The sequence below is a fragment of the Xiphophorus hellerii genome, chromosome 18 (genome assembly GCF_003331165.1).
Source record: "Xiphophorus hellerii strain 12219 chromosome 18, Xiphophorus_hellerii-4.1, whole genome shotgun sequence".
In the NCBI taxonomy this organism is placed as follows: Eukaryota; Metazoa; Chordata; class Actinopteri; order Cyprinodontiformes; family Poeciliidae; genus Xiphophorus; species Xiphophorus hellerii.
Window position 1 is genome coordinate 31,716,448 of NC_045689.1, and position 24,810 is coordinate 31,741,257.

General features: G+C 38.3%; 1 protein-coding gene across 1 annotated transcript; it reads right to left on the bottom strand.

The window, feature by feature from the left end:
• Positions 1-8,975: 8,975 nt before the first annotated feature.
• On the bottom strand, positions 8,976-17,817 carry LOC116707987 (uncharacterized). Its single transcript, XM_032545721.1, has 12 exons — positions 17,607-17,817; positions 17,377-17,488; positions 15,989-16,110; positions 15,396-15,420; positions 15,128-15,174; positions 14,902-15,034; positions 14,508-14,814; positions 12,047-12,152; positions 10,665-10,811; positions 10,488-10,548; positions 9,919-10,101; positions 8,976-9,568 (listed from the first exon to the last, which is right to left on the bottom strand). Exons 2-12 carry the CDS (start codon positions 17,477-17,479, stop codon positions 9,483-9,485), a joined length of 1,320 nt encoding a protein of 439 aa, XP_032401612.1. The 5' UTR covers positions 17,480-17,488; positions 17,607-17,817; the 3' UTR covers positions 8,976-9,482.
• Between the last annotated feature and the right edge of the window lie 6,993 nt (positions 17,818-24,810).

Below are 24,810 nucleotides of genomic sequence, written 5' to 3' on the forward strand. Positions count from 1 at the left end.
CATGTGAGTTTGTGGTTATTTCTATGTCTGTGTTAGTGGTGGATCAGAGCAGAAAGGTAAAGCATATTTATTTATACACATATTTATACATATTGCCAGAGTTTATGGTTTGTGATGTGATTACAGACAGAAATTGATCATTGCTCACTAAAATAATTTTTATTTAAGTTTTTCTTTTCTTCTTTTTTTTTATCTGACACAAATACAAGGAAAATTCTCAATGTACAGGACACATCCATAAAAACAGGGTTTCTCTGCAGTCTGGAATCTTCATTGGTCATTTTCTCCAGGTTTCGATAAAAATAGAAAAAAAAAACCTTAGTGCTGAAAAATGTTTGATTTCCCAAACGTTTTCTTATTCTGTCACCAAAAAGACAGAATCTAAATTTTGAAAGCAAAAACAGTTCTTTAATTTTTAGGTAACATAATTTTCTGTTGGCTGAAACATTTAACCATGATTTATTTTTTTGTTAGACTAGTTGAAAATTGGTCTATTTTAATATTAATTAATCTAAATTTAGTTGAAAAAATATATTTCTCAATTTTAGATTTCTGGATTTAATCGTGCTTTTTTTTTTTTTTTCAAAACATAAAGACTGAAAAACATACTTTGAAAAAGAAATTGATTTTAGATCACGAGAGTGAGATAACCCAAAGTTAATTTTAAATGGATAATTCAAGAATTCTGAAATTCTTATACAAACAGATTATGTATTTTTTTTAAAAGAGTAGAAAAAAACCTTGAAATTTGAGTCTGGGAAAGTATAGAACACCCAGACAATAAAAGTGTAGAATCCCTGTAAAAAAGAACAAAAACAAAATCAGATAGTGAGAACATTTATCTTCGAATCAAGAGTAGAATATTTTGTGTTGCTTCAACGTGAACACACATCACCACCACCAGGTGTCACTCTGAGCTTTAAAAAGAGCCTCACGCCTCAGGTTTTCTTCTGAAGCCCCAGTTCGGTAAGACAGCAGCGTCAGGAAACCATCTGAAAAAGGTTTGGCAGGAAGATCTAGGAGTGATTATTGCAGAGTGCCAACGAAGTAAAGCCTGAAAATATGTTCAATCTACTTCCATGTTCGTATTAGTCTTGGTGTTTTGCAATTCAGGGTTCTACACAGATCACAGATTACATTTACCTAAACTGTAGTTAGCAAAGATGTCTCTCTCTGTTGATCCCCATGTCACAGATTCACCCCAGGACCGGCATGACCAGCATATATGTTTTGGAATTGTCCGTATATTATAAAATATTGGAATACTATTTTTCAAACCCTTTCCAAAATTTTTGAAGAAACACATCAAACCACTCAGGTTTGGCTGAGGTATGAACGCAGGACAACACGATCCGTTTTGTGACTTTGACGGCACAGAGAACGATTCCTCCCACTTAGCTGTCATGAAAGATATTTTGGGACATTTAAAACAGGAGAAAATTAAATATTGATTGAAGAGGAAATGTTTTTTTTAATTATTATTCAACTTGGCAGTCCTTTATAAATTATTCCAACACAAATAGTTTGGAGCAGCGATGTGTCTGATGTCCTATGATTTTCTTTTGTTTTTGTGTATGATGACCTGCAGCTGGAGCTACACCTGCCTGACACACACTGACAGCCCACTGATCCTCCTATGGATCAGTGGATAAGACCGGACTCCTGTAAAGAGTCTTTGAGTACCTGGAAAAGCGCTATACAAAGAAAATGTATCATTATTATTATTATTATTATTATTAGAAGAAAAAGACTTGAGACTGGAAGGTTCTCATTTTCCATCCACCATGAATATGCAGCCAGAGCTGCAGTGGAAGGATTTAGGTCAAAGCTCACTCCAAATCCATTCCTCAAATATCAGAGGAACATTATTATGTAAAATCAACTTTTTTGAGTGTTGCTTTGATCCTTTCATGCATGTTTAAGAAATTCTTTAATCTCCCGTGGCAACCCGTGCTCCCACTGAGCTCCTCCTCAGAGCTGCAGTCCCCAAGCAGAGCCTCCACCTCACAGAGCAGCAACTCCCTCACTCTTCTCCTACAGACTAGCGGCAGCAGCCACCTGGTGGAACTGTGCACCTGCTGAGCTCATCATGCAAACGGCTTCTCAGTCCAACGTGGGTAAAAATGTTAAAGGCTTAATGGAGACAGGTTGTTGAGATGACTTCCTGAAGCAGAGTCAGTAAGAGCAGAAGCTTCTTAAAGAGACAGAGGCACAATTTGAAGGCATTAAAATACAAAGTCAAATTTTTTTTAGGGGTTGTTGGATATGTATAGCATTTTTCTAACAACCGAAAGTAACATAAAATGGCTCCATGTATCTGGAAAACACATCATACGGCCCCTTTAAAAGCAAATATCTTTTCTTTCCACATGATACTAGGACATGTGTTACACTACATCATGTGCTACTTTGTGTCTGTTGCATAAAATCTACATGAAATACAAAAAAAAGTTGTGACAAAATGCAAAACAGCTGAACTGCTATTATAACTTTTGTCAGGGACTCTACATTCCAATATTCTTCACACATTTTGTTTGGTTAAAGGATTTGCAGCGACCTTTTGCAGAACTTTAGTTCCAAGTCAGTTTAGATTCCATAGAAGAAGAAGAAGAATCTGCACCAGTTACTGACCAATAACATCAGCAGGTCTTCAGTGGAGAATCATGAACATAGGCATCATGCCATTGTTGCATCAGCTTTTCCATATGGGAATTTCCATGCTCAGCAAGGCAGTGGTCATATGGAGACATGTGCGTTAAAGAAAGAAGATGAAGGCAACACAGGAACATATTGGAGCCGGTGAGGGAGAAGCATGTGGGAGAGGAGGGATATGATGCAAGAGGGAAGCTGAAAGGGAGGGGGATGGTGGGAGGTGGGGTAGAGGGAGCACATCCAGACTGGAAGAGTGTGAGGAGATGTAGCTCACTGTGAAAAATGGCCTGGAGCTCTGTGCAAGGCGTGTGTTTGTGTGTGTGCGTGCGTGTGTGTGTGTGTGGATAGCGAGAGGGCTTTAAATTTTAAATAAAGGTCTGGATACAGTTGCAGACAAGTGCAGAGGAGGGGAGGACAGAAAAAGAGGGTAAATCTGTGGTTTGACTTTTGACTTTGGTTTAACATGCTCCACATTTTCTACTGCAATAATAATAATAATAATAATTAGAATTTAATGTTCAGCCTGAAATGTTTACCTCTTCAGAGATTCTGCGACCTTCTCACAGTGTGACCTTGTTCCATTCTCCCTCTTATTAATATTCTGTCAGACAGAATGGGGCATGAAGTTTTCATCTCTTCCTTTACTCTGTGATTGCAACATTAAAGTACACAATAATAACAAACAACTTCCACAGTAAGTTAAAAATGACTTAAGCACTTATTTATTGCACATCTGTTTTAATGATGAAAATAATAAGGAAAACTCCTGAAACAAAAGCATAAATTCTTGTGATCTGGATGTTATCTTGTCACAAGAGGATTAATTAATTTATTAATTATCTTTAATTAATTAAAGACTGGGACATTATCTTGTCCCAGTCTTTCCATAAATACAACAGAATATACTTTACTGATCCCAAATGGAAATAGCTTGTTTGTTCACAGGATATTCCATCCTAACGGTTAAATATTAGTAAATACAATATGTAAGGGATATAAAATGTATTTTTTTTAAAAATGGTAACACTTTATTTGACAGGTTGTGAATAAGAATGTCATAACATCGTCATAAACATGACATAACACCTGTCATGAACATGAGTAAGTCTTCATGAATATTTATGACTGTTGTCATAAAGTGTCATTTGGTAAATCATGACACTTTTAATACCAAGTTGACATCATTCAAAATGTCTTCATTATGACAACTTGACATTAACCAAGAAATCATGATCAGGCATAAATGTGTTATAAAAGTATTACTGATTAAACTTTAAAAAATTATGTAGCTTTATGTTATTAAAGCTAAAGTTTAATCTTTAATCACTTTGTATTAAAAGTGTCATGATTTACCAAATGACACTTTATGACAACAGTCAAATATTCATGAAGACTTACTCATGTTCATAACAGGTGTTATGTCATGTTTATGACGATGTCATGACAGTGTTATTCACAACCCGTCAAATAAAGTGTTACCAAAAAAATAAAATAGACACAACTGTAATATTGTAAATAATTTAAATGACAAAAAATATTAAATGTGCACAATAATATATAAAAGTTTTAATTGGGATTCTATAGAGAGACTATGAGTAGTTAATATTTTATCTATAATTGAAAACACAACCTGATGGTTTGTTAAGGTTAAGATCTGTTAGTGAGCGGTGATAACTGAATGTCAGAAAAACATTTCTATTGTTAAATGACCCTAATCATGAAAAATGTCAGTGCTTTATGCAAACAGTGTTTTACTAATTGTTCATATCACACTTTGCTAGATTAACTGATAATTCACAGGAAAGCTGGTGGTGAGGTTTGGCCTCTAACAATGATCATCAAGTTTTAAAGAGCATGCTAGTCAAACCTGAGCAAAGCGAATCCCTGCTGCAGTGTAAAAATCAATGAAATAAGAGTTCTGTTGAACTGCAGATGCACGGATCCCACACATACCAGGTTGTTATGATAGGGAAAAAAATGAGATTTTAATCATTTTAGCTTCCACTTCTAATGTAGTTTATGTCCTGTGGGATCAGACTAGTAGGTAAAAAGACAGGATAGATTTAGAGAACTTGTACAAGGCCAAGTTGGCAAATACTATCAAGTCAAGATATGAGATGTAGAAAGTCTGTGTGGATCCAAAGGCACTTAAAGTATTAGACTAGCTAATACTGAGCCGAGCTGAGCTGTTCTCTAACAAACAAAATGACTACAGTATATTTTCAACCTATTATGCATTTAGTGATGAGAAAAGTATTTGTGTACTTGTAGAATTCTTCTTTTTGCTTTTTTTTTTGGTCACTCTTCAATGTTTCAGATCATCATACATTTCAATATCTGACAAAGAAAACTTGAGTACATTAAAAAATCTGAGTAGTAGTAATTCCCAATATTTGTTCTATGTTTAGACAAGCAGGAAATAGTTAATCCAAATTTTATTTCAGCCCTAATCCTAACCATGACGGAGCCTTTTCATGGCGGCTGGACACCACCAGGTTCAGCTGAAGAGGACAGCGGGACGCCCATATTTTTCTAGATCCGCCCCTGGCCTTGAGGCCTGGCATCAAAAAAGGCAGAAAAATCCGGGCCACCTTTAGATTTAGATTAGATTATTTGATTATTTTCTTACCGAAGTAACTGAAGACCAGGTGTGCTTGAAGTTAGGTATCAGCAAATAAAAACAACTTGGTAAAGATCGCCTGTCCAAAGTGAAACTTATGTGGAGCTGTATGACGTTATCTGCTTTGGAGCCTGACGCAGCGCGCTGATTGGCCCATTTGAATTCAGGCGCCTTAATGTGAAACGACGCTTCAGACTTCAAAGGGGAGACTGTTTTAAATGAAATACCGTTAAAATCATTCCGTTTTATTGTTTAAAAACACATACAAAATATTATTTAAGTATGAATTAATAGAAAAAATATCAAATTATTATTTTAATGCTGTTGGGATTATAAGGTATATTTTAATCAACAGTCTAGGCAGCTAGCTGTAGGCCTGACAAGTTGTTGACTTTGAATTGCAAAGCTCATGCAATTATGAGCTTAACAGAATGTATATTAAAAAGCTACACATTGTGTTCTGTATAAACAAAATACATCCAAAAGAGTAGTAAAATATGCTATAATAAAAATCACAAAACAAAAGGAAGCTGATAAAGACCTGAAAAGAGAATCGGGAATGGATTCTGTGTAAAGTGTTTTCAGTTTCTTGACTAAAAACATTTATATTGTGAAAAATATTTCTGAAATCACAATGTCATATTACGAAATCTTTCCATTGAAGAAAACACTGAAAGAGTGCTTTACGGTAGTATTACGTTGTTTTTTTTGTTTTTTTGTTTTGTTTTTTTTTTGGTTTTTTTTTAGAAACAATGTACAAATTACTGTTTTAAAATATTAACTTATTTACAGCGAATTCATGTCAAATCAACATTCTTAAACTATTTTCTAGTTTGCAGTTTTTTCTGTCACAATTTTACTGTTTAACACTGTTAAATATATGGATATTTTTTACAGTGTAGATAATCTGGCCCAGTCAGATGACACAGTTCAGTAGGACCATGTCAGCTGTACTTAAACTCACTGAGACTATTGTTCTTGTGTTGAGACTCTTACGCTTATCCTAACACATCAGCTTTGAGGACTGTTCTCTTTTTTCCTAATATATCTCATTCATGCGATTCCATAATGAGTCAATAATCAGTTATTGACCTGTCAGAGGTAAATTGTGCTTGATTGGCGCAAATACAAACAGCAGCAGGTATCTACTTCAATAATCATATTATGTGTGTAATTAAAACATTACAGACTGTAAACTAGTTAAATAAATTTTTTTTTATTGAATTTCAGAATGAAAATTGCAGAAGACTGTGGGATACGTTTACATTAACAATAAGTTTTACAAAACAATTCACAAGTTTTGTGCGTAACAAATGAATATGGAGGCAGGAGCTGCTAGAAACAGATGGCTTCATTTTTATTGTGTTCTGGATTTTTACTCCCTATAGGAACCTTCTCAGGTATAATCACCAGCTTTATGTGGGCTACTCATAATTATGGAGAGAAAAGCCTGGTTCAAAGCATCTGAACATCTGTTACTGGATTAGAACTTAGCCAAAGTTAGCTTAGCCATGAGGCGTTAGCTTATGTTGATGGATAAAGGTAAATACAGTCCTTATAATAAAAGCTATGCAAATTTAAGGGTTGCAATCTTGAACTTAATGGACTAATGGAGAAAAGAAAAGAAGCCAGCTCCGAACTTTGATCTGTCATCCTGGTAAAGCCTGAGATAAAACTGTGGTATTAGTAACTAACTCCTCAGTAATTTATGAGGTGTCTTGACAGGTTTGACATCAGACTTGAGGTTAAAGAGTTCCAGATAAGAAGCAGGAATTTCAACATGACGACGCCCACAGACATTGTTGGCATTACCTCTAACCAACATTATTTTAAACGTTACCTTCCTTAGCATGCACCCAGTTGCTCCCCGTTTGGAAAAACACAGCAAAATTCCAGAATACATTTAAAACAACAAAAAAAAGTAGCTGTAATTAGAAACTACGATTACAAATACAAAAGTCTTTACATATTTTGTATTAGAGATATTCAAAAAGTCATTTATTCAAAGAAAAGTATCCATAATTCATAACAACCCTTACTGATATACAGTATTCCCAATATAATATGCAATTTTCTTTACATTTATAAAACACGATCATGTGATGCTACAGCATGGCACCACAGATCAGAAAGAATAGCCCATAAACTAATCTGTTTAATAGTATAAACAATAACAGGTAGTGCAAACATAGAAACATATTCAGCAGAACTGATACAATAAATGGGATTTTTTTTGTGGGGAAATTAATAAATTTTTTCCCCCTTTTACTCAAAAACCAAAGTAGGAAAAAAGATTACTAGAGTTGATATATTAGGTGAGAAAACATCCCTCTCTCTATTTAGGTTTTAAACTCATTTTTCTTAGAATTTTTAAAATTCAAAGTGTAATGATAAAAAAAAAAAAAAAAACAACTAAATATTCCAAGGACACATAAAAAATATTACATTTCATAAAGAAAGACTCTTTATGTGACATTAGGTAAAATAATGACTCCACACACCAAAATATTTTAATGAGTCATGGGACAGCAGTTAAGTATAACTGAAATACTTTCCCATAACAACTCACTATTTAATGTGCTCTAAACAACAGTCCTTAAAACATCCAACATGTAAATAAAATTTTTTGGCTTTTTTTTCTTGGATTTCATTGGCTCTCCATCCAGTTAATCAAACCAGTGCCTTTTATCCGATTGAAACCTTTCACATGGTTTACATCTGTATTGTGATTGTGCTTATTCAACTCACTAACCAGATGTTCAGGGTATATATATCGAATCTTAAACCAGCCTGCAGTTAAAGTGTGACCAATGAGGAGCAACTCTAATTGGTCAATAGCTGTTCTTCCATCCAGTAGTCATGCAAATATTAAGCACATTTTTAAAATGTTCCCAAAAAGAAAAATAAATGAAAGCGAGAATTAGCCTTGTTTCCATCTACTGGTTTGAAGAGAATCATCTAGGCTACGCAGATTGTCACTTTGCCAGATGTTCATGTTACTCATGTCTGCAGGAAGTAGAGTGTACAAACTAGAATGGACCACTCATGTCAAAAACTTTGAAGTTTTCAGAGTTTTGAGGCCCTGGTAAGGCAAAGACGGGAAATTTGCTGTATCAGAGCTTATTCAGCAAATATGTTTCTCTCTCCCCTTTTGTGGATTAAAGAGTATTATGTGTTTTCCAGGCACTTAGTGCCATTTTATAACACAATCATGTAACTATGTTATATTCAGTTGTTATAAAAATGCTAAATATATCAAATATGACTTGGAAATTTTACTTTGATATTTAATGCCTTCAAACTGGGCCTTTGTCCTTTTAAAAATTCCTCCTCTCTCTGAATCTCTGCCTTCAGGAAGCCATCACGACATGGCTCCTCTTTTAACCCTTTAGCAGCAATTTTATTAGCATTTCACTTACACGTAGCTCATATAATGAGCTCAGCAGATGAGGCAGTTCAGGTTTTTGCTAATTGGTGCTGGCTAGTCTGAAGGAGCTGAGTGGGGTGGGCTGCTCTGTAAGGCAGAAGCTTGGCAGCTAGAAAACTGCAGCTATGAGGAGGAGCTGGGCCTCGAAGGCGGAGCTAAGTCCACCCAGATGTTTTGCACAGCTGAATGGTTCCAAGGAGATTAGAGGATTTCTCAAACATGCATGAAGGAATCGAGGAAACACAATAACATTATAACATAATGTAAAGCTCAAAAAGTTGATTTTACATAATACTGTCCTGTTAACTCTTTTTTTCCCCAAAATGAAGTGTTTTTAAAAATGTTGCTGTTTCCAACAACATTTTTTAATGAAATACCTCAAAATTATGCGTAAGATGACGTTGATGGAGACATGCCAATGAAGACTCAAATATTCTTTTACAGCTCTTCATAATCGTTCTGAAGATATATATTGGAAAGGCACAATCACCCTACGATACTTTAAGTAAAGCCAAAGAATTTTACTTTGGAGTCTGTAGGGACGCAGTTGTTAAGAGACAACTTGTTACGAAACTGTAACTAACAATGGAAGTTTCACAGAAACCAGTGAAGGTGCATCTGATTTTTCTGTGCAGGCATTAGTACAGAACTGACTACAAGCCAGATACCTGCAACCACACACAGCCTAACAGATGCTTCACATATATAACAGGCCTGAACTTATACTTGAGCGAGAAACTAAATAGTTGTAGTCTCTCTGACTGAAGTCAAGCCTGAACAAACTCAGAACATTACTGTCGGGGTTTCAAAATGCCCTGCAGGGCAAACATGCTGGCTGCTCAGCCAGCTTTGTACAGTGTACTCTGGATCTGAAAGAGAAGAAAAGGCATATTTACATATTATGCCTGACAAAATGCATAAAAAAGACCTACCGGTATGTTATTATTTCTGCAGAGTTCCTGTTGTGATGCAAACCAACCCAGGATCAGCTAAATGTTTGAAATAAAGCTTAAATAACTATTACTTGTTTAAAAAAAGAAAAGATTCTTAAAGTTGCTCACGAGAAACAAACCTGGCTACTTTGGAACCATTTCAATAAATCACTGACTTCAATAAGTCATTAAAAATATTTATTGCGTTAAGACATCCGCACAGAATTCAGCAGTGTTCAACACATCCAGTGTTTCAAGCTGTGAATCAGTTTTCTTCTCAAACATACCTGTAGCAGACCAGCTGGCAGCAGCATGCAGGAAGCTGTCCATCTGCAGGACACACTTCAGTGTCTCCATCATGTGCTCCTGGCGCAGAGTGTGAAGTCTGCTGTGACTCAGAGACTTGCTGCTGTCCACCTCACTCATGCTGGCCTTCAGAGCCACAGCGGCACACTGGAGGACACTCATCCCTGACAGCAAATTAACTGTTAGATGACTGATGTTGGTTACATTCTGGTGCCTAAATCTATTTTGTAATTTTTTACAAGAAGCACAGAGGCCCAACCGGACAATTCTTAAGTTCTCTGTGTGAAGTTCCCAAGCTCTTCTCTCACCAATGAGTCTCTTAGTGAAGGCATTACTGATATATTTGCTGCATTTTTAATAACAATAATAATATCAAAGGTGATATCAGGCACAACCTCTAATGCTATGCGTATTAGCACCAAATTAGACAAATTCAAATGTTTCTAGTGGCTTTTTAAATATAGTCGTCTTTAGCCCCTTTTTAAGTTGTAATAGTGTTTTCTTCTTATTTGATCTAATATTGAAAATAGCTAAGCAGACTAGGACTTACCAGAGTTATCAGTGGCTTCCACATCAATATGCAGCCCGTCCATCATTCCTTGTTTTAAAACCTGGAAGGGAGGAAAAACGGAAGGAAAAATAGAAGGATTGTTCAAATTGGAATTAGGAAAACACCACACCACCTGATAATAATAATAAAAAACAAAATGCACACAAATCATCTGACCTCTAACACTCTGATGTAGCCATTCTCTGCACTCAGGTGCAGGCAGGACTTTCCCAGGTTGTTGGTCTCGTTCACGTTTGCCCCCAGTCGGATCAAATCCGCCACCATCAGGTGCTGGTTGTGTTTTGCCGCATAGAGGAGGGCAGTCTGGGGGTACAAATGTGATCAAAATTTTACATCAATGTGAAATTTTGTGACACTTTGCAGACTCAAGCTACACAAGTACGCAAAATACCTGAGGGTTAGCCATTCATGGTACTCTGTGCCCCTGAGTGTTTGCTCCTCCTGAGTCTCCCTGAGTTTTCTGAGTGTTTCACTCAACCCACCTTTGTGATCTTGCTGGTTCTCAAATGGTGCTCTGGATGTTACCCTTTGTGCCTTCTGAGTCCTACCATTCGACAACAAGAATCTCCATAAAGAAACCTCTGGTTCAGGAGTCCACGACTGGCAACAAACCTCTTCCGTGTTCACAAGCCTGTGCTGCTACCTGTCTGCCCTCCAATGAAAACAACCACCTAGCAATTATCACCGTTTTGCCTCACTGAATTTCCTGTCAACAGTTCCAACTCCACCTGGATCCAACACTTCTTGAAGGGACCAAGCCCCAGCGCCAGCCTTACTTTGACCCAGTGGATCAATCTCCACCTCACAAGTAAGATTATCATTTCAATCATCTGTCAAGCTGTGCTCACCTCTCATCTCCTCTATCCTCAGTGCTCCAAATTCCCCAGCTGGTCCAGTTCCCAGACAAAGAAAACATATTCATTTCTTTTTATATAATAAACTTTATTTTACTGATTTCTGCAACAGACTGGCGACCTGTCCAGGGTGTACCCTGCCTCTCGCCTGGACGTTTGCTAGAGATGGGCACCAGCAACCCTCCCGACCTCACAAGGGACAAGGGGGTTAGAAAATGGATGGATGGATGGATTTTACTGATTTCTCCATCTCCTGCATGTGTTCTGCATGTGGGTCAAACGATTGGCAACAAACATGACAAAGTTGCTTGTTTTCAAGATATTCTTCCTTACCTTGTGTCGTCAGACAAGTTCTTTTCAAGTGATTTATTGATTATCCAGAATGGTTTGGGCAGCTTGTCTCCCATCACTAACTACAATCATCCTTTCAAAACAGTTTTTTTTTCTGAGATTATCTCTTACTGACATTGACATTTTTTGATGAACAGAAACGTGACCAAAAAAAATCTATAAGGAGACAATACATTTTTCAGTGTACCAGGAATAGGGTGTGAACTGTTTCACTGCTTTTCACTCCACATCTCAACGGCTTTGCCGTGTTTAGTTTTGGTGGCAAAAATAGTGTTGCTTTCAGTCGGCAAAACTTCAACAGTTAAATGTTGGTGTAATAAGTGTGTTCGGTACCATTCCATGAGAGTCTTTCAGGTCCAGGCTGTTGACAGCAGACATTCTTCTGGCGATGGCATACGCCTGTGCTCTCTTTCCCAGACACACCACTTTATGCAGAAGTCTGGAGGGAGAAACAGCCATATAGGGAAAATAGATGCATTTGAGGATCTAACAAAAGGAAAAGTTACAAATCTAAAACACGGATAAAATACATTATAAGCTAGCATGACGAAAAAGGCTGCCGTCAGGATGAGTCGGGTGCTGCCTGGGGTTGAATTATTTCATTTCCACCTTTCTGCCAACATGACAAGATGTTGATCTGAAGTCAGAAATAAAACTGAACCTCCGTCTGACTTGACTACAGTTTCCCACACTTTTTGATCTTGGGAAACTCTGGCACTCAGTTATCACAGAAAGATGACAGCGCTGTCAAAGGCATCTATTCATAGAAGACGTTAAAGTCACGAGGCAGTAAATACGGACGAAGCCTTCCTAGTGTTGTTACAGAACAATTTAAAGAAATTATGGAAAACAGGGAGATTTTGGATGTAAAAATGCTGAAAGGGAATAAAAAAACAACCTATTTCTGCCATGTTTTGACACAGAAGATTCATATTCCTCACCATCGATTCAATACTAAATATTCCAACATCTTCCTGAATGTGAATGATCTCAGAGCACTTTTTCATTCTGAACTGCTGATTAAACTGTCAGTGTTTTCAGTTTCTCCTTCACCCTTAACGAAGCTGAGACTGAGAAGGATCAATGAAAGTGAGAATACTCAGTTCGACGAACATATTGTTTCGTCATGCTTGCTCCTGTGTCATAGCTGGATTTCCCATTCCTCAGGGTTACACATCGCATGTTTGTGTTTTGTGTCACATGTGACTCATTCAAACACATGGAATGTGCTGTACCCGAAAGACAATTGAAGATAATTACTCTAGGTCAGAACAGGAATGTGAAAGAACTTTCCTAAAGAAAAAGGATTAGGAGGAGAAGTGAACTGAGGGTGAACCTATAAAACAAACAATAATGACGATTTTCAGAATGACTTTGACGACAAAGAGTAAGATTTGAACTCAGCTGATAACTTAATGGACTGTTGCAGGTGGAGTTTATTTGAATGATTTTGATTGGATGGCAAGCTGCAGCTATTTCCACAGCTTGAAGAGTAAAATCTCAAAATTTTACTGTCAGCGTTATTTAGCGTATTTTCTGGACCATAAGTTGGACATTTCTTCATAGGTTGACTGGTATTGTGACATACTGTCAGATGCGACATGTATGTTTTTTCCACTTCATAACTTAACCTTTGATGATTGATACTGACCGACATGAACCCAGAAATAAACACTACCGTTTGCAGCCGTGAAGAGAGCTAAGTGTGGGCTGTGAGCAAGAGTTGGAGGAACGAGTTCACAGAAAATGGATGCTGGAAGAATGACCTGTCAGGAGGAAATAATTACAAATGGCTTTGCAGGCGGCCCTTTCATGTTGTTGCTGTTGCCGCTTCATTAGCCTGTTAAAAACCAGCCACTTGTTCTACTGTTTGCTATAAACAGACGCTTGACTAGCTGAGAAACGATTGCTGGTTGGAGGGGCAGACCCTGATGAAAGTTTTCAATGATTTGAGCCAGTCGTTATCTATTGGATGTGACGTATGTAATGCACCAGCTCAATGAAACTTACCGGAAATTGTGGGCAGTTACATCTTTGCCAGCAACAAAATATCTTAAACATTCCTCTTTCTCCGACTTTAACAGCTCAATATTTGACAGCGTGGCCAACATCGACTGAAAGGCTTCGTTTGTAGACATCAGTTATTCACAACTCCTCCTGTTCACCGATTGGTCCGGGTGAAACGCAACCTGATAAATCAAGCTGAATGGGAGAAATCCCAGATGGGCCATTGAAGGGAGTAAGAATTGAGCAGAACTTTGTATTTGTTGGTCTTTAAATAAATAGAAAGTCCACTGGGAGAGATTTTCTTTGTTGTGAGAATTTATTTTTACTTTCAGTGTCAGAACTAAACTTGAAAAGAAATCTTTTCAGTTTTCTGCTCCATGCTCTTGGAACCAGTTGCAGGAACAAAATGAACCTAAAGGTCCAAATGTCTCCAAATGTTTTAAATCTGTTCTCACTGGTTTTGAGAAGGAATCGTTTCTCTTTAAATGTTTTAACTGAGGAATCGTTTAATTGTTTTATTTAGTGTGAACATTTTCTCTTTTTGCTGTGAGTGTTCTGTAATGTTGAGTGGTGCCGCTGCCAGTCTTGCCCAGGATTCTCTTGAGATTCTTAATCTCAATGAGATTTTCTACATTTTTTTTGCCTGATGCAACTTCAATTCCAGAGCAATTTATAGTTCTCAAAATATTTGGAGGACCAAATCAACCAGGAGGAACATAAAATCAGTGTAAAAGGTGAGCTTAAGACGCCTCTCCTCCCAGACAGTAACAGTGAGCACCACGCTTACGTCCTGCCATGCTCATCGGTGGTCAGCAGCTCAGCATCAGAGGTCTTCTTCAGCCAGCTCTCCTCTTTCTGCAGCTGTGTCCAGAAGAAGGCAGAAGTGTTCAGATCCCAGTTGTTCTTTGGCTCGAACCAGCCCGCCTCTCTGTCACCGTAGCTCTGCGTATCAGTGACACCGGCGGGCTGGAGGCTGAGGAACATGCAGTCAGGTCGGGTCCAGGCCACGTCGTGTTCCGAGGCGCTGGGAGAGTAGGCCATGTAGGATTCTGGGCTGGGAATGATTTCATCGTATTCGTCACCGGAATTTACATCTACAAGGGAAAGCACAGGGGTAGCATGAAGTTATCTTCCAGATCCAAGTTTAGCAAGTTGGACTATAAGTGTTCAGTGTGTGTTACCAGTTGGAGACAGTTCAGGATAGGTAGTGGAGTCAGTAGGAGGGGAGCGAGGAGTGCAGCCAGATCTCAGGTCCTCTTCCAACACCTCGATGATGATTGCCAGTTCCTCCAGGCTTTTCACAGGTTGTTGTGCCTAAAAGTAAAAGCAACGCCAAACTCAGCAATCCAAAAATCTCTCACCCATGAAGATGAGGAACCCACTGTTGTTTTATTTCCCTACACACACCCTGGTAACTTTGTTTCTTGCGCGAGTTCTGGCACGTTTCCTATTTCCTGTTGAACAGAGAGACAAACATCAACAGGAGATCAAGGAGCAAAGCAATGACAGTTTTAAAAAATATATATATATAAACCTTTGGTAATCTGACAAAAACAATGCAGCTTTACATGTCTGTCTTGTCATAGACCACAGTTTACTCAGTTTTCTTATCCAAGAAATATTACTAGAGCAGCTTTGGTCTTTTGGACAGCAGTAATGACATCAGTTCACTCACCGGAGCCTTTTTTCGAGCCTCTTTCCTACATTCACACATGCACATTTTGTGGAGAAACGTGAAAAAAAAAACAAACAAAAGTTTCATCAATGCACAATGTGTATCAAAATGTTTAAAATGTTGCTTCTACGTGCTTCTACCATAGCAAATGACTGCACTTCAAGAATCACTTATTTAGATTACTACTACATACAAAAATTTGAGTAGCATGAAAATGGTCAATATTTTTAGTCACTCTTCTCATAAAGACATGGTGAACTAGGTCACGCCTGCATCTCTGTACCTGTATATGCTTGATATTCACGAAGACACCTGGACTGACTCACTGATATCGTAGGAATTTCTTTAGAACTTGTGAAATGTTGGGCATAGAACAGTGAGTCAGCAGGAACACAGGGGCGTTAAGGAGACAAAGATTATTATCCCACTGCATTTAGAGCCTCTCCAGAAGGAAATCTATAAAAACCCAACTTGATATGCTTTTATACATCTCTTTTAAATCTCTTTGATCTAAAAGAGATCACTGATGGAGTGGAAGAGAACATATGCTCACCAATTCAGGCATTTTCAAACAAAAAGAAGAAAGGATTTACGTTAAAGTCATCGGGGTCCATGTCTTTGGGCACTCGGATGTTTTTCAGCAGATCCCTAACCGGCATTCTGACACGAACTCCGAGGTAGACCTGCTCACCGCCGGAGACTGAACATCTTGTGCCTTGATGAAAAACAGAAAACAAAAAAGCCTGTTGGACAGGATCAAAACTGCTCCGCAACTCCAGCTAATTACTGAGTGAAAGCATAGTTGACGTTAGATCATTTTGGGGTTTTTTTGGCTCTCTTATCCACACACCTGGGATGGACATGTTTACTGAAAAGACACAGCTAACTGTTTAACCTCCGAGTTGAAAATAAATATGATTGTTATCAGCTGTCATGTTGTACTTTGGTTTTACTCTGAAGTTAAAACTTCAAGGTTGGGAAAAAACAAAAAGCTTCTCAACAAGTCAGAATGCTGCAACGATGGGTGTCTTAGCAGCCCTGAACTCACAATCCAACAAGACCAACTTCTACGTAAAACTTTGTGATGGTACTTTGAACCTTTGATACTTCGTATCATTGAATCTTTTGCACACTTTACTACACATCACACATTGCTGCAGTGTTTGAGAGCTTATAGTAAACACAGCTTACAACATGGAAACATGTTTCTTCTGAGTGGAAGGTAAAGATTAGGGTGATGGCAGGGAGGCCTCAAAGACTTTAGGTTATTTTGTGAAATTTCCAAGTTATAATTATCGTACTAATCCAAAGTCTGACATCTAATAAAAGGACAGAATGTAAGAGCCTTGATTTAAATCAGTACTTCAAGTAAAAGCTATGTGGGAGTTTGGAGATGATTGTTTCACTGATCCTACTCTGTCCTCGAATTTAAAGCATTTTGAAATGCAAACGGCATTATCTGATAATCAGACAGTCAAACAAAAGCAACTTTATGTCTTATGTCATACGCAATTTCTCATTTCAGATACTTGAAAATATAAAATTGACTAGTCGTAATTTGATCTGAGATATCCTGGATTGTAATTACAGAAGTGTGATCTTTCAAATGGCCAATCTGGTGACATCGTTTGAGAAATCTCAAAAGGCATTTCGATCCATCAAAATGTTATTTTTCTGTTCTTCTGACCAATCAGAATTTGAATGCAGATATCTTAAATTCTTGAGAGTCAAACTGTAGTTGTTTTTAGCCAAAACTAATTTTAAGACACCTGGAAAGTAATTACAGATAGTCATATGAAACTAATTTTATGTTAAAGGGTCCTGCCATACCCCATATATGCCACAGCGTGAGAAACAATTTTATCAACATATTCAAAAACTAGAAATACTTGAACTGAATTGAAATGACGTATTATTTACATCATTCCTTAGTAAAAGTCATCAAATAAACTTGTGTGGTCAAACAACACTCGTTCCCTACCTTTGTTCCGTTTGCAGCCAGGCGGGCCCGGCACGGCGGGCGGCCCCTCCAGCGGAGGGCCCAGCCCGACTCCTGGAGCCGTCCTGTTGTACGGTCCTTTCATCTCCTGGATCTACTGGGGAACAAGGTTCTCATTAGCAAAGACCAACTAGAAGTTTTCTTCTTTTTTTTTTTCCTATGAAGCCGAAGATGTGCCCAGAAACAAAAACGTACTAAAAGCAGCCTCTGACCCCGGGCGTCACTGTCACCTGCTGCTGCGTCCCCAGGAGGAGCTGACGGTCTGAGAGGAGCCGCTGCTGTTCACACAAACAGCCTGATCTGATCTGATCTGCTCCGCAACTCTGTGTTCCACTGAGGAGAAGGAATGCTGTCAGGAAGATCAGCCTCGCAGATTTAACAGCAGCGGCGCGGTGCCAGAGGGCGGGCTCACATACCGAACACTTTTACTGTTAGAGCTACAACACAGGTGAGGATGGAAACACACTTCTTACTGGAGATAGTTGCAAATCCTGTTTACCAAGTTCAGATCCAAGGTCCCAAATGAAAGAAACAGGCCTGTGAACAACAGTGTAAAATCCACAACAATCCATAGAAATGTGCCAAAAATACATCGACTATGCATTAGGCTTCCACCTGGATGTTGGAATTAAAAACCCTTTGATTTATATGAGCTCCTCTGGGCTAGAAAGGTTCTCAGTAGTGATCATGCTTCAAATCAAATAAAAAAGTCTAATCAAATTTTATTTGTATTTCACATTTCAGCAACAAGGCAAAGTGCTTGACATCATAAAAACACACAAAAAAATAGTCGTAGAACACAGTCAATAATTGAGACATTCCATTTTGCTGTCATTACACATCAGATTGTTGAATAATGTTTAATTGATTTTGTTTCAAATGCAAACTCTACACAGGTGAGTTTTTAATCCAGATTTAAAGGAACTCAGTGTTTCGACTGTTTTGCAGTTTTCTGGAAGTTTGTTCTTCTTGTGGTGCATAGAAGCTGAATGCTGCTTCTCCATGTTTGGTTCTGGTTCTGGGGATGCAGAGCAGAACCAGAACCAGAACCAGAAGACCTGGGTTTGGCTGTGACTAAGAGTTCTGGTGGGGATTGTTTGAATCAGGAAAGTGTTAGTAGCTGCACAAAACTTTGCCAACATCCGGTTGTTGATCATGTAATTCGTGTGATGTGAAAAAAAGTGTTTCCATTGCAGTTTTGCCAAAAAAAAAAAACAAGTTTGATATGGGCAAAAAAATAAATAAATAAACATACTAGTGCCAAATCTTTTTATCAAAAAACAGGGTTTTTTATAAACTGGCGTATCTCCAGTAAGCAAATTTGAAATGGTAAATTGCGCAACTATATAGTCAATGCAATTACGACACTGACAGACAACAAAGCATGTGAGATGGATGACATTTCTTTTGGTACTAGTGGCCTGTATTTGACAGGGAGGGGACAGAGAGAAGTGGGGAAAGACGTGTGTTGCGGCCAAAAACCAAAAATTCCATCAAAGGCCCTGGGTGGTAGCAGGTGGTTTGATTTGCACACACTTTCGACTTGACTGTTTTGAAAAAATATATATATGTTTTATTTCTTGTAAAAACAAATAGCGGCAAAATAATTACTAAAAATCTCTTATAACTTGGTTGAAAACAAAAGTATAGTTAATTTGATGTTTCAAGCTCTAAAAAGTGGTCAAAAAAATCTTTTACAAAACCTCCCGCCAACACGCCAGACATTTGCCAAACAATAGACCTCCACCAAGAACCCGGTGTGTTCTTAATTACTCAAATTAATGGGAGGGTCTAACAATTACCAATGTAATCTAAACAATTCCACATAGAAAAATTAATTACAAATTTTGGTTCTACACTTAAATATATTCTAACTGCCCAAAAGAGAAAACTAAATTGGTAGAAATTACAATCCACAAAATTTAGCACAAATGGCCACAACAACGTGCAGCAAAGGAACTCAGGACGGCCGCCGCACCACGCCCCTCATTTGATGCCATTTTTGTCAAATGCGTGAGCCAAAAAAACATATCAATATAGTATTATTGGTGTTGCTGTGACCACAAACAACCTTGCCAACGAGATTGCGTGAACTGCACTCATAGAACAACAGGCCAAAAGATAGCGTGAGAATTCTTTACTGGAAGATCCAGTCAGGCAGGAAAAGGGAGTGAAAACGGAGCAGAGATGAAGTAGGAGGCCTTCTTCTCAACCACAAAACTATTTCTCTTTGTCATGAACACTTCATGACACAAGATTATGAGCCGGCTGTTGTGAAATATTATGGCACAGATGAAAAGCAATTATAGCTCCACCACAGCTATGATTGACAGCATAAGGAGTCAACTGCCAGACCACTGGATGTGTTCAGGTGTGTATTGTATCCACTGAGGACTGTTCCAGCTGTTCCAGCTGCCTGATCAGGAAGCATCTTTATTAGGACCTGGGGCCTAATAAATGGTTCTAACACAAGCTGTGATAACCTTGGCCTCAACTTTCACAGTTTCCTTAGCAGATCCTGAGTTCACCACTGACTTGTCAACTTCTTACCCAGTGTCCTCGGCTCCTGGTTTGATCTCATCCGGGCTTCAGTTGGGGATCTTCCTCAATGCTTCCTCAACTGGTTTCTTCTGCTGAGTATTTGATATATATTCATATTCACAATACAATACTTCGACCTTTTGGGGTTCTGCACCTACGAATTAATCAAAGCATGAAAAAACTCAAACTAATAAGAACCAAACTAAACAATATTTAACTATTAATAACTAATAAAAACTAGCAAACAAACTCCTAAAGCTAATTAAAGCTAACTGATTTAGACAGATAAAAAGTCACAACGGAAAAAAAAACTATGCTGTAATGAAAAATGTAAAGCTGTTATAACCCTGGCTTCCAGCAGAGAGCGCTGCAGTCCAGGGCTCCAGCTTGTTATGCAGGGCCGGCCCCATGTTGTACAGGGCCTTAAGCAGATGCTTAGCATTACTTTATATTTCTAACTGTCTAGCAGTCTAAAATGTTATTGTTATGGAGGTATATTATTTACACACTGCTTTACACATTGGCAATATTAATATCTTGAATAAACTGTGGCTGATTATGACCCAGATGAGAAATTAGACAGCCATTTTGTCTTTTAGTTTTATTAGTTATAGTTTACCTTATAGGCTCTGTATGCATACACATTGTTGCTGTAAATGATATTGGCCACCTGGGAATAAAAATCACAGATGGAAAATTATTTTTGGGGCGATTCAGTTTTGACAGGAAAATCAGCATCACTGCATGATTTATCAAATAACTGATTAATACTGTTCATATTTCATCTGATTTCATCCTCTTCTGTCTCTGCGTGTTCATCTGCCTGGTTCTCCTCCTTTCACCTTGTTTAAAACTACAGTCTGCTGCCATTTTGATAGTACCTGTGCCTGATAAGTGTGTTTTAAATGAAATCATCACGTTTGAGGTATAGTGAAGTAGGTGGAAAAAGATAAATGCTTCAAATTCAAAAATACTTTTATTGATCCCTAAGGGAAATTAAATGTTGTTGTAACTGATATTGATTCAGATTCTTCAGAGTTAAGAGATGGATGGATGAATGTCAGAGGTTATCAGAACAAACATCTTCTGCGCCAGGATAATGTGACAGAACAGAGCTAGCATCCCACTCTGCATTACCTCATGAAATTCATCCAAGAGCATGGGAGACCCATGGCGTTCCCTGAAGAAGCCTTGGGCAAAACAGGATGGGTGAAAATCCTGCAGACTTAGGATGGTTGGAAATGCAATTACAGGCTAGGAGAATTGCCTGGGGGAAGTGTGCTGTCCATGTGAGCTGCTAAAACCTCTGCTTCAGGCTCCTTTACGTTGTTGCGCTGAAACTGGAAGACAAAACTCCCGCAGTTTCACACCTTGTGGTTCCCGGCAGCAGAAAATGTGATTAAATCTTTTCATATTAGTGTTTTCTCTGATTTCAGCAGATAAGCTACAGGCAGCATCCTTGAGCACAACATTCCCCCCACCAGCAGCATGTGACAGATAAATGGATTTGCTTTAAGGCACCAGAAGTTCAGTGAATATAGTTTTGCAGTCAAAGAGCAATGATGGAGATTAGAGATTCTTTCCCTCCTCCTCTCCCCCAACTCCTTTTTTTCCTTCCAATTGATGGAAAAAGACCAAATCCCTGCTTTGTTTAAATGGTTAATGCTCAACTGTTTTAGATTACTGTCTGAATGGGAATTGTGCTTTATAAATACGGCTCACTCTGCAGCGCCGCAAGGCAGCTATGCCTGCGGCCTTTCACTATCTGCCAAGAAGCACATCGTCCATAATGTAAAGCCTACGCTTGATACTGTGGAGCTGAATGGTGAAAGAGACAGGAGAACTAAAGCCCTGAGACCTAATGATGCAAACAGACTGAAAAAAAATATATAAAAAATCAACCACAAGATTTCAATTTGGCTGTAAACACACACTTTCAGGGCATGTTAGAACAACTTCTGGACTCAGATGAGAGTCTAACATTGTGAGGCCTGCTGACCTCCATGGACAAATATTAGTAATGTTTACATTTGAACCTTCACTCTTTGGATGCACCTTTTATGTCAGAATACTTCAATTTTATGTGAACTTGAACTCTAAGTGGTGAAAAATTGGTTCTCTGCTGCCATCTAGTGTTTGCATTTGTCCTTCCAAGTCAGTAGGACATCTTCCTCTTCAGCCAACGATGTAAGACGCTGAAGAAATATAATATAGTTATTTGAGTTATATTATTTTCACCTGTGCTAAAAACAAAATTGTGGGGCAAAAATAAAAATGTGTCTCTTGTGTCAAAACATCCTGTAATTCATCTGTGTGAGACTGTAGGGCGCGCGCCTAAACTTAAATGTTATTGGTCAGTTTACGTTTGTTTATTTGGCGGCTTGGCGCTTTTTCTGTACGCTAAGTGTTGCTAAACTGCAAAGCTAGCTAAAACTGAATGAGTGGACTTTTAACCCTTCAACAATCCTCAGAGGGGTTGAGTGGACCCCGCACGAGCTTATTACCCTGTGCGCACGTGGGGTTTTCCTTTTTGAAAACGTTGGTCCAAAAGAGTAAAAACTAAGCAAATATTGTTGCATCATCTTCTCAGACACACCAACTGACCCACACGGGTAGGCTCTGCTGTCCAGTCTTTGTTATATATACAAATTCAGTATATTTGTTACTGAATAACACGGTATAGCTACACGGTTTAGGTTTGTGCTGGTTTTGTGCAACGCACACAATGCGCGTTGAAGTTGTGACTGTTATTGAGGTCAGGTGCAGAAATATTAATATTACCCTCCATTAATATCCTACAGGCGGCCCTGGTGAGGGAGACGGTGGTACGTTGTTGGTCAGATTTACCCAACACCCAAAAACATTTATCAACAGTTTTCACGTACTTACAGTGTTTCCCCACTCGATCGCAGCATAGGACCGTCTTTGGAAATGGATTCTACTCTAACAAACCCAGCCCAGATTAAGACCTAATTAATTAAATAAGACCTGCAAATATTTTCAAATAATAAAAAAAATACATATATTTTAATTTAAATTGAATAGAATAAACAATGTATACATTTGTAATCACAACATGGAAACACACTGTAAGGCCACTCACTGCTCCTCTTATTGTCCATTTCTGTAAATGTGTTTTGCGTGTTTGTATTCGTGTACTTGTTCAAGATTTAAGGTTTTATACGGTGCTACGCGCGGAGCTGCCGCTAGGGGGACGGTCACTCCGACCCCACACGCTGTCCAGCACTGGGTAACAAAAGTTAGCCTGGGTGGTGATACGGCTCACAGAAAACTGGTGGCTCTTAAGTTTGTGAGCTAAGTCTTCCTGAACTGGCCCCAATGATAGAATGTCATATTTAAAAGAGAGAAAAAAATCTCATCAGATCAAGAGACTGCAAGTAAAGAAAAAAAACCCTGCTTTAATATGCCCAATATGTGTGATGTTTGCAACTAAAATATGGATACATAAGAAAGAAAAAAAAGCTTACTGTTGAAATAACAGATCGAATAGTTTGTGTGTGTGTTACACACAGTGTTGTGTCTCTGGTTCTAAGGCTCCAAAAGACCATCAGGTGGGCATTGCAAATATGTTAAAGGGGCAGTATTATGTACAATTGACTGTTTTGAGCTTTACATCATCTTATAATCATCAAAAACATACGCAGTGTTACTGTGATGCTTTCATGCATGTTTGAGAAATCCTTTAATCTCCCTTGGCAACCATTCAGCTGTGCAAATCGACTGAGTGGACTGAGAGGACAAAGCTCCTCCTCTGAGCTGCAGTTTCCATGCTTCCACCTTACAAAGCAACTCCTTCAGACTAGCCAGCGGCAATTAGCAAACACCTGGTGCAACTGCGCATCAGATGAGCTCATTAAACGAGCTGCTTCCCAGTGCAACGCTGGTAAAAACATAGTTGAAGAGTTAATAGAGGAACCATGTTGTGATGACTAATTTCAAAGTGTTGAATTACGAAGTAAAATTTTTAATACATTTCTACATATACCTAGAACTGAAGGTAACGTAGCTACGTGATTATGCTATAAAATGGCACAAAGTAGCTGGAAAACACATAATACTGCCTCTAAATAGACCAACATGTTTAGTTCAAATAAAATCACCTATTTATAACAATTGCTTTTTGAATCTGGAAGTGCCAGTAATGCATGCTTAAACAATTTTCATAAACTCTTCTATTAATAAATCAGAAGTATTGAAGTTTAAAGAAGACAATGTCAGGCACTAGCAGAACCTTTTATTACTAACATTGTAATATGTGTTATGATACAGAAACTACCTGCTTTACAAAAACAAAATGATACAATATCACAGGTATGTACAGTGTAGTAAATATATCATCTCAAATTGTACACAAAATCTTTACAATTATCACACATACTGGATTAAAAACAAAACTCTGACTACTCAGAACATACTCAAGACAGATTTTGCATAACATTAAAAGAACATGCCACATTTGGATTTTTTTTTTTTTCATCTTTACAAAGCCATGACCCATTTAAACTTAGTGCAAGTCATCTGTCATCTTTCAGAAGTTCTGGATACATAATCTGTTCTGTACTCAGTCTCACAGAGTTGCCCTCAGATTCTTTTAGGTCAAAGGTGAACATGTTGCATGTTTCAGGAAGAAAGCTGGGCGTGGCGCTTCAAGTGTGTTAGAGCAAAAACTGGGCAGTCGACGATCAGAGCCAGGTGAAGGGTGTTAGCGCTTCCTTTGCTCTCTGCTATGTTACAGCTGTTTCACCACAGCACAGCCTGTCATGAATGCTCAGGCTAGTTAGCATAGCGGATAAACAGCTTTACTGGAACGGTAAGTTGTCCAGTAACTTGTGAACACATTTAGCAGCATGTACC

Excerpts from the sequence above, each read along its gene's own strand:
- LOC116707987 (XM_032545721.1), bottom strand. The coding sequence starts at position 17,479 with ATGAAAGGACCGTACAACAGGACGGCTCCAGGAGTCGGGCTGGGCCCT. Across the intron at positions 10,812-12,046 it reads TGAAAGACTCTCATGGAATG|ACTGCCCTCCTCTATGCGGC; the intron begins GTACCGAACACA and ends TTGTACCCCCAG. Across the intron at positions 10,549-10,664 it reads GCTACATCAGAGTGTTAGAG|GTTTTAAAACAAGGAATGAT; the intron begins GTCAGATGATTT and ends CCTCCCTTCCAG.